Source organism: Oncorhynchus gorbuscha, linkage group LG03, assembly GCF_021184085.1.
Source record: "Oncorhynchus gorbuscha isolate QuinsamMale2020 ecotype Even-year linkage group LG03, OgorEven_v1.0, whole genome shotgun sequence".
In the NCBI taxonomy this organism is placed as follows: domain Eukaryota; kingdom Metazoa; phylum Chordata; class Actinopteri; order Salmoniformes; family Salmonidae; genus Oncorhynchus; species Oncorhynchus gorbuscha.
The window spans coordinates 76,399,553-76,413,494 of record NC_060175.1 but is presented as its reverse complement, the minus strand read 5'-3'; the positions used below and the strand labels follow the sequence as shown (position 1 = coordinate 76,413,494).

The 13,942-nt window shown below is 47.1% G+C and overlaps 1 protein-coding gene across 2 annotated transcripts in view; it reads right to left on the bottom strand.

Moving 5' to 3' along the window:
- The window catches only part of lamb2l (laminin, beta 2-like), a 64,456-nt gene that overhangs the window by 11,743 nt on the left and 38,771 nt on the right, over positions 1-13,942 (bottom strand). For both annotated transcript variants that reach the window (XM_046343757.1, XM_046343756.1), the window contains 11 exons: positions 13,687-13,808; positions 9,809-9,929; positions 9,343-9,535; positions 8,572-8,715; positions 5,384-5,615; positions 3,904-4,067; positions 3,556-3,780; positions 3,121-3,335; positions 2,932-3,028; positions 1,188-1,560; positions 790-974 (listed from right to left, as the gene is read on the bottom strand). In XM_046343757.1, the coding sequence (XP_046199713.1) occupies positions 790-974; positions 1,188-1,560; positions 2,932-3,028; positions 3,121-3,335; positions 3,556-3,780; positions 3,904-4,067; positions 5,384-5,615; positions 8,572-8,715; positions 9,343-9,535; positions 9,809-9,929; positions 13,687-13,808 (2,071 nt within the window). The remainder of the gene's footprint in view (positions 1-789; positions 975-1,187; positions 1,561-2,931; positions 3,029-3,120; positions 3,336-3,555; positions 3,781-3,903; positions 4,068-5,383; positions 5,616-8,571; positions 8,716-9,342; positions 9,536-9,808; positions 9,930-13,686; positions 13,809-13,942) is intronic.

Below are 13,942 nucleotides of genomic sequence, written 5' to 3'. Positions count from 1 at the left end.
TAGCGACCGGCCTGGAGCATATTTAGCAGTGGACAGTTTTCTGGTCCGTGTCAGACTTTTCATACACAAACCACGTCAATTCGACCGTTTTAGGGTTAGGAGCTAGGGTTAGTTTTAGGGTTAGGAGCTAGGGTTAGTTTCAGGGTTAGGAGCTAGGGTTAGTTTCAGGGTTAGGAGCTAGGGTTAGCTTTAGGGTTAGGAGCTAGGGTTAGTTTTAGGGTTAGGAGCTAGGGTTAGTTTTAGGGTTAGGAGCTAGGGTTAGTTTTAGGGTTAGGAGCTAGGGTTAGTTTTAGGGTTAGGAGCTAGGGTTAGTTTCAGGGTTAGGAGCTAGGGTTAGTTTTAGGGTTAGGAGCTAGGGTTAGTTTTAGGGTTAGGAGCTAGGGTTAGTTTTAGGGTTAGGAGCTAGGGTTAGTTTTAGGGTTAGGAGCTAGGGTTAGTTTTAGGGTTAGGAGCTAGGGTTAGTTTTAGGGTTAGGAGCTAGGGTTAGTTTTAGGGTTAGGACCTAGGGTTAGTTTTAGGGTTAGGAGCTAGGGATAGTTTTAGGGTTAGGAGCTAGGGATAGTTTTAGGGTTAGGACCTAGGGTTAGTTTTAGGGTTAGGAGCTAGGGTTAGTTTTAGGGTTAGGAGCTAGGGTTAGTTTTAGGGTTAGGACCTAGGGATAGTTTTAGGGTTAGGAGCTAGGGATAGTTTTAGGGTTAGGACCTAGGGTTAGTTTTAGGGTTAGGAGCTAGGGATAGTTTTAGGGTTAGGTGACTGGGGAAGAAGAGCGGGTCAAGAGGAAGGCATTACCTTGGAAACCAGAGCTGAGGTTGTTCTCCTGTGTTTGGCGGTGGTGCATCAGAGTGGTGTTGAGGTCCCTGAGTTCTCTCTCCATCTGGGTCAGGTTCCGCCTTAGTACCTCGTCCTGCACCGCTGTCCCATTCAGCTCCCGGGCCACACCCATCAAACGTCCGTCAGTCAGAGCTATCTCTGCTCTGGAATGCCACATAGTCGTGTTGGACATCTGACTTCTCATATGACTCAGTCCATAGTCAGTGGGCATTGTAATTTTCACACAGAATCTGGTTTTATGTATGTACTTTATGTCAGTATGTCATCAGTGGATTGAACTGCTCTATACTGCAAGAGGTCAAAGAGCACTTCCAGTCTAGTGCCACCTACAGTACAGTACAGTATGACGCTGTTACCTGAGGTCATCGATGGACTGGCCAATCAGCTGGTGTAGTCTGTCCCAGTCTCCGTCTCGGATCAGGTCCTGTACCTGGGCCAGTTTGTTCTCCAGCTCGAGGATGCGTTTGTTGCCCACGCCGGGCGTCTCTCCGCTCTCCAGGATCCTCTGGATGTCGTCACGGATGTGGTCCAGGTCCCGGCGGATCATACACACTGCGTCGTCCCACAGCTCAAAGCAGGGGTGGCACCGGACACACTTAGGGAATACCCCGGTGAACCCGCGGGCACACTCGTCACACTGCCGCCCCACCGCCCCTTCCCTACACTCACACACCCCTGTCACACGGTCACACTGGGCCATCTCCGAGCCCAGAGGGTGACAGTTACACTCTGAGGGAAGAGGGAGAGGGAGTAGAGAGATGGAGAGGGAGTAGAGAGATGGAGAGAGATGCAGAGGGGGAGAGAAATGGAGAGGGAGAGAGATGGAGAGGGGGAGAGAGATGGAGAGGAAGTAGAGAGATGGAGAGGGAGTAGAGAGATGGAGAGAGATGAAGAGGGGGAGAAATGGAGAGAGAGAGGGAGAGGGGGAGGGAGAGATGGAGAGGGAGAGAGATGGAGAGGGAGTATAGAGGGAGAGAGATGGAGAGGGGGAGAGATGGAGAGGGAGTGGAGAGATGGAGAGAGATAGAGAGAGGGGGAGAGAGATGGAGAGAGATAGAGATGGAGAGAGTTGGAGAGATGAAGAGGGGGGAGAGAGATGGAGAGGGGGAGAGAAATGGAGATGGAGGAGAGAGATGGAGAGGGAGAGAGAGATGGAGAGGGAGATGGAGAGAGATGAAGAGGGGGGAGAGAGATGGAGAGGGAGTAGAGAGATGGAGAGGGAGAGAGAGAGATGGAGAGAGATGAAGAGGGGGAGAGAGATGGGGAGGGGGAGAGATGGAGAAGTGGAGAGAGATGGAGAGGGGGAGAGAGATGGAGAGGGGATAGAGAGATGGAGAGGGAGTAGAGAGATGGAGAGAGATGAAGAGGGAGAGAAATGGAGAGGGAGAAGATGGAGATGGAGATGGAGAGGAGAGAGATGGGAGGGAGAGATGAGATGAAGAGGAGGAGAGAGATGGAGAGGGAGAGAGATGAAGAGGGGGAGAGAGATGGAGAGGGAGTAGAGAGATGGAGAGGGAGTAGAGAGATGGAGAGAGATGAAGAGGGGGAGAGAGATGGAGAGGGAGAGAGAGATGGAGAGGGGGAGAGAGATGGAGAGGGAGAGAGAGATGGAGAGATGGAGAGGGAGAGAGAGATGGAGAGAGATGGAGAAGGGAGAGAGATGGAGAGGGGGAGAGAGATGGAGAGGGAGTAGAGAGATGGAGAGGGGAGAGAGATGGAGAGAGATGGAGATGGAGAGGGGAGAGAGATGGAGAGGGAGTAGAGAGATGGAGAGAGATGGAGAGGGGGAGAGAGATGGAGAGGGAGATGGAGAGAGATGGAGAAGGGAGAGAGATGGAGAGGGGGAGAGATATGGAGAGAGATGGAGAAGGGAGAGAGATGGAGAGAGATGGAGAAGGGAGAGAGATGGAGAGGGGGAGAGAGATGGAGAGAGAGTAGAGAGATGGAGAGATGGAGAGAGAGTAGAGAGATGGAGAGAGATGGAGAGGGGAGAGAGATACACATGAAGATATACATAATGAATTTGAAGATGGCAGTAATGCAGAATATAGAATTAAAGACAGACTCTGAAAAGCTTATTGAACTGTGTCATGTGATCACCTTCACACTGCACACGTGGGTCTCCCCAATGGAACTGCTCACACTCAGTGCACTGCCTTCCCCCAAAGCCTTGCTGACAGTGACACTGTCCACTAAACTACAGGCAGACAGAGAGAGGGATACCACTGATAAAGTCAAGTACACGAAACAAAAGTATGTAAAACTGCCTTTCCCAACTATAGGGCCTACCATGTTGCAATGTGATCCCATAGCGTGCAGAGGGTGGCAGCCACAGCGCTCACACCCTCTATCTGTGCCATAGTTCCAGTAGTCGGGGGCACACTGGTCACAGTTGTGGCCGACCACATTGTCCCGACACGGGCATGCTCCTGTCTGTCTGTCACAGTGACAATGACCGTCAGCGCAGTAGGACTGCTGTGTACCTGCTGTTACACATGTGCAACCTGCAGATGGAATAAGACACAAATGTCAGACGCAATACAACACTCACAGAGCAGAGAAGGTCGTACTCTATACTGTAGCGCATGTGCCCTGCAGACACGTATCATCACCAATGACAATGGTTTGTTTCCAGTGAGAATGACTAGTCCCTTACACAGATAAGAAAACACAGAGACAGAACTCAAAGGAGGTTCAACCATCTATTGTCATGGAGTAACTCACGCCTGCAGTCCTGGGCCAGGGCGTTGCCATAGTAACCAGGTTTACAGTCAGAGCAGGAGGCGCCGTCCGTGTTGTACAGGCACCTCAGGCATTGTCCTGTCCTGGGGTCACATGACTCTGGGTCCTGGGTGTCGATGTTGCCACTGCACTGGCACGGGAGGCACTGCCCGCCTGGGTGCTCAATGTTGCCATAGTAACCAGGGGCACAGCGTTCACAGCGAGGGCCTAGGGTAGGGAAGGGGGGTTAGGTTAGAGTTTAGGGGTTAGGTTTAGGTAAATAAGTGAAATGCCAATAAGCCAAGCTGGGATGCATTTTTTCTTGAGCTAAACTGTATCATTGGGACTCGCCTGTATAGCCCTGTTTACAGTTGCAGAGGATCTGATTGGATGAGATGTCCGTGTGACAGGAGTCCCCATTGGAGTGTCCACTTCCTGGGTTCCCAGGACAGGGACATGGTCGACAGTGATCTCCAGACCCCAGCACTGGGTTCCCAAAGAAACCATTCACACACCTGAGCAGGGAGGGACAGAACATTTGCATTTGAGTATTGTGCATTACCCATCATCACAATATTATCTATTGGACTATTACTGATCAAACAACTATCTGATCCAACCACACTACCAATCACTACCCTGTCTATCTCTCTCCCACTGCCCACCTTTCACAGTACTGTCCATCAGTGTAGTCTCTGCAGGTCTGGCACTCCCCTGTCTATCTCTCTCCCACTGCCCACCTTTCACAGTACTGTCCATCAGTGTAGTCTCTGCAGGTCTGGCACTACCCTGTCTATCTCTCTCCCACTGCCCACCTTTCACAGTACTGTCCATCAGTGTAGTCTCTGCAGGTCTGGCACTCCCCTGTCTATCTCTCTCCCACTGCCCACCTTTCACAGTACTGTCCATCAGTGTAGTCTCTGCAGGTCTGGCACTCCCCTGTCTATCTCTCTCCCACTGCCCACCTTTCACAGTACTGTCCATCAGTGTAGTCTCTGCAGGTCTGGCACTCCCCTGTCTATCTCTCTCCCACTGCCCACCTTTCACAGTACTGTCCATCAGTGTAGTCTCTGCAGGTCTGGCACTACCCTGTCTATCTCTCTCCCACTGCCCACCTTTCACAGTACTGTCCATCAGTGTAGTCTCTGCAGGTCTGGTACTACCCTGTCTATCTCTCTCCCACTGCCCACCTTTCATCTCTCTCCCAGTACTGTCCATCAGTGTAGTCTCTGCAGGTCTGGCACTACCCTGTCTATCTCTCTCCCACTGCCCACCTTTCACAGTACTGTCCATCACTCCCTGTCTATCTCTCTCCCACTGCCCACCTTTGTAGTCTCTGCAGGTCTGGCACTCCCCTGTCTATCTCTCTCCCACTGCCCACCTTTCACAGTCCTGTCCATCAGTGTAGTCTCTGCAGGTCTGGCACTCCCCTGTCTATCTCACTCCCACTGCCCACCTTTCACAGTCCTGTCCATCAGTGTAGTCTCTGCAGGTCTGGCACTACCCTGCCTATCTCTCTCCCACTGCCCACCTTTCACAGTACTGTCCATCAGTGTAGTCTCTGCAGGTCTGGCACTACCCTGTCTATCTCTCTCCCACTGCCCACCTTTCACAGTACTGTCCATCAGTGTAGTCTCTGCAGGTCTGGCACTCCCCTGTCTATCTCTCTCCCACTGCCCACCTTTCACAGTACTGTCCATCAGTGTAGTCTCTGCAGGTCTGGCACTCCCCTGTCTATCTCTCTCCCACTGCCCACCTTTCACAGTACTGTCCATCAGTGTAGTCTCTGCAGGTCTGGCACTACCCTGTCTATCTCTCTCCCACTGCCCACCTTTCACAGTACTGTCCATCAGTGTAGTCTCTGCAGGTCTGGCACTCCCCTGTCTGTGGGTTGCAGTCATCAGTGTGACCATTACACTGGCATGGCCTGCAGCTGGGGAAGCCCCACTGGCCAGGCTGGCAGTCTGAACACTGGCGCCCACTGGCCCCCTGTCTGCACGGGCACTGCCCCGTCACCGGGTCACACTGGTGCCCCAGAGAGCCCTGGGAATGGCAGTCACAAGCTGTGAAGGGAAGGAGAGAAAGAGAGGGGAGAGGAGGGAGAAAAAGAGGGAGAGGGAGAAAGAGAGAAGGCAAAATAGTATTTTGGATGATGTGTGAGGTTATCCAGTGTTTGACACACACAAGATGTAGCACCTGCCATATATAGTATATAAACTGAGTGTACCAAACATGTACTTTCCATGACATAGACTGACCAGCTGAATTCAGGTGAAAGATATGATCCCTTATGTCACTTGTTAAATCCACTTCAATCAGTGTAGATGAAGAGGAGAAGACAGGTTAAACAATGATTTTTAAGCCTTCAGGCAATTGAGACATGGCTTATGTATGTGTGCCATTCAGAGGTTGAATGACAAAATATGAAAGTGCCATTGAACGGGGTATGGTAGTAGGTGCAAGGCACACTGGTTTGTGTCAAGAACAGCAACGCTACTGGGTTTTTCATGCTCAACAGTTTCCTGTGTGTATCAAGAATGGTCCACCACCCACAGTTGACACAACTGCGGGAAGCATTGGAGTTAACATGGGCCAGCATCCCTGGGGCAAATAATAGGCCATGGTGGCGAAGTAATTACAATGTAGAAATTAAACACGAGTGATAGATGTGCAAAAGATGAATGTGCAAGTAGAGCTACTGGGGTGCAAAGGAGCAAGATGAATAAATAAATACTGTATGGGGATGAGGTAGGTAGATAGATGGGCTGTTTACAGATGGTCTATATACAGGTGCAATGATCTGTGAGCTGCTCTGACAGCTGATGCTTAAAGTTAGTGAGGGAGATGTGAGTCTCCAGCTTCAGAGATTTTTGAAGTTTGTTCCAGTCATTGGCAGCAGAGAACTGGATGGAAAGACAACCAAAGGAGGAATTGGCTTTGGGGGTGAGATATACCTGCTGGAGCGTGTGCTACGAGTGGGTACTGCTATGGTGACCAGTGAGCTGAGATAAGGCGGGCTTTACCTAGCAGAGACTTGTAGATAACCTGTACCCAGTGGGTTTGGCGACGAGTATGAAGCGAGGGCCAACCAATGAGAGCGTGCAGGTCACAATGCTGGGTAGTGTATGGGGCTTTGGCGACAAAACAGATGGCACTGTGATAGACTGCATCCAGTTTGTTGAGTAGTGTTGAAGGCTATTTTATAGATGACATCACCGAAGTCGAGTTTTACGAGGGTATGTTTGACAGAATGAGTGAAGGATGCTTTGTTGCAATATAGGAAGCCGATTCTAGATTTAGTTTTGGATTGCTCTCCCACTTAAAAAGATGAGAGATGCCTATGATTTTCATCATAGGTACACTTCAACTATGACAGACAAAATGAAAAAAGAATCCAGAAAATCACATTGTAGGATTTTTAATGAATTTATTTATGGTGGAAAAAAAGTATTTGGTCAATAACAAAAGTTTATGTCAATACTTTGTTATATACCCTTTGTTGGCAATGACAGAGGTCAAAAGTTTTCTATAAGTCTTCACAAGGTTTTCACACACTGTTGCTGGTATTTTGGCCCATTCCTACATGCAGATCTCCTCTAGAGCAGTGATGTTTTGGTGCTGTTGCTGGGCAACACGGACTTTCAACTCCCTCCAAAGATTTTCTACGGGGTTGAGATCTGGAGACTGGCTAGGCCACTCCAGGACCTTGAAATGCTTCTTCTAATTTGAAAATTATTGTGGAAAATAAGTATTTGGTCACCTACAAACAAGCATAATTTCTGGCTCTCACAGACCTGTAACTCCTTCTTTAAGAGGCTCCTCTGTCCTCCACTCGTTACCTGTATTAATGGCACCTGTTTGAACTTGTTATCAGTATAAAAGACACCTGTCCACAACCTCAAACAGTCACACTCCAAACTCCACTATAGCCAAGACCAAAGAGCTGTCAAAGGACAGCAGAAACAAAATTGTAAACCTGCACCAGGCTGGAAAGACTGAATCTGCAATAGGTAAGCAGCTTGGTTTGAAGACATTTAACTGTGGGAGCATTTATTAGGAAATGTATGACATACAAGACCACTGATAATCTCCCTCGATCTGTGGCTCCACGCAAGATCTCACCCCGTGAAGTCAAAATGATCACAAGAGCGGTGAGCAAAAATCTCAGAACCACACGGGGGGACCTAGTGAATGACCTGCAGAGAGCTGGGACCAAAGTAACAAAGCCTACCATCAGTAACACACTACGCCGCCAGGGACCCAAATCCTTGGATTTGGAGGACAAAGAATGCTGAGTTGCATCCAAAGAACACCATACCTACTGTGAAGCATGGGGGGTGAAAACATCATGCTTTGGGGCTGTTGTTCTGCAAAGGGACCAGTACGACTGATCCGTGTAAAGGAAAGAATGAATATGCCCATGTATCGTGAGGTTTTGAGTGAAAACCTCCTTCCATCAGCAAGGGCATTAAAGATGAAACGTGGCTGGGTCTTTCAGCATGACTATGATCCCAAACACACCGCCTGGGCAACGAAGGTGTGGCTTTGTAAGAAGCATTTCAAGGTCCTGGAGTGGCCTAGCCAGGGAGTTGAAAGTCCGTGTTGCCCAGCAACAGCCCCAAAGCATCACTGCTCTAGAGGAGATCTGCATGGAGGAATGGGACAAAATACCAGCAACAGTGTGTGAAAACTGCGTGAAGACTTACAGAAAACGTTTGAACTCTGTCATTGCCAACAAAGGGTATATAACAAAGTATTGAGAAACTTTTGTTATTGACCAAATACTTATTTTCCACCATAATTTGCAAATAAATTCATTAAAAAACCTACAATGTGATTTTCTGGATTTTTTTTGTCTGTCATAGTTGAAGTGTACCTATGATGAAAATTACAGGCCTCTCTCATCTTTTTAAGTAGGAGAACTTGCACAATTGGTGGCTGACTAAATACTTTTTTGCCCCACTGTATATATTAAACAAAGATATGATTCATGACTGAAAGATGCCCGTGCTCACTCACCGGTACAGCCATATGGTCCAAAGCCGTAGGTGCCAGGTGCACATTGGTCACACCGTTGTCCAATCACGTTGGGTTTACAGCGACACTGACCTCCGACCCTGTCACACTCAGCACTGAGAGACCCCTGGGGGTCGCACTGACATTCTGTAGGGAACATGAGAGGAGAAGAAAAGTGTTTAGTCAAACAAGCCATGGGTGATGGCATTCGGAAACCATATCAAATGGTGTTACAATAGAGTTACATTCAGTGTTGCCAATTTAGCAACTTGGTTGCTATGTTTAGTCAATTTTTAGGCCACTCCAGCGACTTTTATTGGTAAAAGAGGCTAGTGACAAATGCACTACTTTTCATGCTTCTTTTGAGGAGTTGTGCCACCGAAAATGTCTATGGTTTTGATAGAATTTAGTGACTTTGAGTGGGAGAAGCTGGCGCAGCGGGAGAGGGGGGCGAAAACGCTACGTCGGGGACCGCAGCAAATTGATGCTGTGACGTCGTCGCAAAATGCAATCTAGCGACAAATGAAGGAGCCAACAGCGATTCTTACTGAAAAATTGTTGGCAACCCTGGTTACATTGTGTTACTGATCACAGTGCAGCTTGTAATAGTAGAATGGTAAGTAAAGTGATTCAATAGTTGGACCGGAGAAGTATTTGATACCCAGTATTCGATAAGAAGGCATTAATGGAGGCGTTGCCTAATGTTCCCTTTCCTTTGATATTTGACCCCTGACCCCCCGGTTCAGTGTGTGGCTGTGCTGAGTGTCCACTCACGCAGAGCTCCATCATGCAGGATGGCAGAGATGCTGCAGATGAGCTTGGTGCACATCTCTGCCAGCATGGGCATGGGCATGGCCATGAAGGAGTCCAGACACATGTAGCGCACCATCTCATCACGGCGCTCCTCCGCCGCAGGGTCGTTACCCTGGAAACCAAGCAGCTCCGTGTACTTGGGGATCAGCACCAGCTGGGGAGGAATGGAGGGATGAAAGTTAGTAAAGAAGGAGAGTGAGAGGTGAAAGGAGGTGAAATGTAAAGTGAATTTGGAACCTATTGCGGTCTTATGTTTAATGTAAGTGCACTTTTGTATTCAGACCACTAGGTTGCGGTATCTGGTCAACAGTTATTATCACATCACTGCTGATTGTTCCTTCACACACATAAAACGGTCATTTTGCTTCCTGTTTTACATGAGCTCCATCTAATGCGGGGCTGTCACGCCAGAGTCTGACTGACTCACTGAATCAACAAGGATGAAAGCGGTCAGGTGTCTCTGGGACACTCCGTGGCGCTGGAATCTGATGGCCACGACATAACGGTTACTGGGCTCAAAGCAGAAAGGCCTGGGCATCTGGACATACCTGTTGGGTCACACAAAAAGATTATCTTAGCAGACACTCTGACATGACATTGTTCTCGTGTGAGTTGTGACACAGCCATATGGCCCTTTAAAGATGAAAAGAAATACAGCCAGAAATATAAAAGTGAAAGAAATCAAAGCGAGCCTTGTCACTAGATGCACAGACGTTGGCAGCAGCTAATGGGGATCCATAATACAAAAACACATTCACGCCCACAAACACTATAAAAACACAGATACTCACCCACAGACACTATAAAAACACAAATACTCACCCACAAACACTATAAAAACAAAAATACTCACCCACAGACACTATACAAACACACATACTCACCCACAGACACTATACAAACACACATACTCACCCACAGACACTATACAAACACACATACTCACCCACAGACACTATACAAACACACATACTCACCCACAGACACTATACAAACACACATACTCACCCACAGACACTATACAAACACACATTCACGCACACAAACACTATACAAACACACATACTCACCCACAAACACTATAAAAACACAAATACTCACCCACAGACACTATACAAACACACATACTCACCCACAGACACTATACAAACACACATACTCACCCACAGACACTATACAAAAACACATTCACGCCCACAAACACTATACAAACACACATACTCACCCACAGACACTATACAAACACACATACTCACCCACAGACACTATACAAACACACATTCACGCCCACAAACACTATACAAACACACATACTCACCCACAAACACTATACAAACACACATACTCACCCACAGACACTATACAAACACACATACTCACCCACAGACACTATACAAACACAAATACTCACCCACAGACACTATACAAACACACATACTCACCCACAGACACTATACAAACACACATACTCACCCACAGACACTATAAAAACACAAATACTCACCCACAGACACTATACAAACACACATACTCACCCACAGACACTATACAAACACACATACTCACCACAGACACTATACAAAAACACATTCACGCCCACAAACACTATACAAACACACATACTCACCCACAGACACTATACAAACACACATACTCACCCACAGACACTATACAAACACACATTCACGCCCACAAACACTATACAAACACACATACTCACCCACAAACACTATACAAACACACATACTCACCCACAGACACTATACAAACACACATACTCACCCACAGACACTATACAAACACAAATACTCACCCACAGACACTATACAAACACACATACTCACCCACAGACACTATACAAACACACATACTCACCCACAGACACTATACAAACACACATACTCACCCACAGACACTATACAAACACACATACTCACCCACAGACACTATACAAACACACATACTCACCCACAAACACTATACAAACACACATACTCACCCACAGACACTATACAAACACACATACTCACCCACAGACACTATACAAACACACATACTCACCCACAGACACTATACAAACACACATACTCACCCACAGACACTATACAAACACACATACTCACCCACAGACACTATACAAACACACATACTCACCCACAAACACTATAAAAACACAAATACTCACCCACAGACACTATACAAACACACATACTCACCCACAGACACTATACAAACACACATACTCACCCACAGACACTATACAAACACACATACTCACCCACAGACACTATACAAACACACATACTCACCCACAAACAATATACAAACACACATACTCACCCACAAACAATATACAAACACACATACTCACCCAAAAACACTATAAAAACACAAATACTCACCCACAGACACTATACAAACACACATACTCACCCACAGACACTATACAAACACACATACTCACCCACAGACACTATACAAACACACATACTCACCCACAGACACTATACAAACACACATACTCACCCACAGACACTATACAAACACACATACTCACCCACAGACACTATACAAACACACATACTCACCCACAAACACTATACAAACACACATACTCACCCACAAACAATATACAAACACACATACTCACCCACAGACACTATACAAACACACATACTCACCCACAGACACTATACAAACACACATACTCACCCACAGACACTATACAAACACGCAGTCACCCACAGACACTATACAAACACACATACTCACCCACAGACACTATACAAACAAATATACAGTAGGGACAGTGACAGGATGAAACAGGGAGGTCTGGGACCCCTTGATTGAAAGAGACAGATGAACAGTCTCTGTCAGAGGGCCTTTCTCCTCCTGCTCTTCAACACTGGTTGAACAGACGACAGAAGGAGACACAGATGGGGTAACAAAAAACCTATCCATTGTGTGTTTTTTAGATGTGCTGCATTCCACAGAAACTAATTGCACACAAATAATTGAGAACAGGCCTTTGAGTTCATAAAGAGGAGGAGTTTATACCCCACCACCCCTTTAATCGCTCTACTCTCAACAAAGACTGTGTGATCCAGTCTACCAGTCACTGTATGCCTAGTGCCCTCCTCGTTTGCCCTCTCTGCCCTCGCATCCTGTCTGACTTCTGACTCGCTGTCTGTGTTTTGGGTCACTTTGCTAATTGGTTCTGCCTGAGGCGCCAATCATAGAGCAGAATAGCAGGGGGAGCCACGGTCCAGTGAGCCAGTAAGATCCGGGCGAGGGAATGAACTCTTCGTTACACTGAAGTTAATTCTAAGGGAAGTTTCTCAATATGTATAGGTTTGTTGACCAGAGAATATCCGGGGTAGAGACCATACTAGGCAGGTAAAAACAGAGAGGTAGACCGTCAGAGAGTCTTTATTAGATGGGGTGGAGAAGGAGAGGAAGAGTTGGACTGGCCGGTCTCCATGGTGATGGTTGACAGAGTGTGAGAGAATGAGTGTGGACAAAGAGCATGCTGCAGGACAGGCGAGTCCATATACAGAGGAATGTGGTGACAGGACTATTTCCCAAAGCAAAGTTCAGAGGAACGGAACACAACAAGGTCTACATCTTTACTGCTGATAGCAGTGTACTGTATACTGTATATTACCTGTAATCAAGTACATGTTCTCCTATTCACTGTCACTGTGAACAGCCATACACACAGGGAACATTTTCTCAGCACAAATCATTCATGCGTTATCGTCTAGCAAGCTTTTATCTTAACCATCTGCAATCTCAAGGATGCACTCAGATAAATACATGTAAAAGGAACTCAGTGAACCGACAGCGACTTGCTCTCACCTAGACTGGGCGTTTTCACGGTTACTCAATCTCAATACAGTATCAATTTACTTTAACAGAAGAATGTGCTCTCACACCCATGTGTTTGGCCAGAACGAAGTTACAGGAGACAGTATATTGGCTCCTCTGTATCCTAACAGTGAAATATCCAAAATACCCCTTCAGGAATGTTGTGAAATCCTTAGTTACCAGATGATCAGCTGGATAGTAACCATTGCTAGAGGTTTAGATAATATAATAGGAGTCACTGTTAGATTTATACCTGGGTAATAAGCAAAAGACCACACACACACTGGCATACAGGTTGGCACACGTTAATGAGACATATATGGGAAACATACACAACAATTAAAACCTCTACTAAAACTCTCTCTCTCTCTCTCTCTCTCATGCACACACACACACGTACACACACGTACACACACATGCTGTTGGTATCAGTAGTACCTCCTGTTGTGCGGCAGGGTGACAGTGTAGAGCTGTTCAGTGGGAAGCAGGTTGCCACAGCGGGAGCTGGTGGGCAGCAGCAGGGAGGTAACACTCACGATGGCCTCCCAGTCCTCAGTAGACTACACACACACCCATAACAGACAGTGTTTTAAAAGGTAGGAAGCAGCATTTGTTTTACACTGTTCCATTGTTACACTGTTGCAATGTTCTTGCACTGACACTCGCCCTTGTCTTTTCTTACCAGCACAGGCTT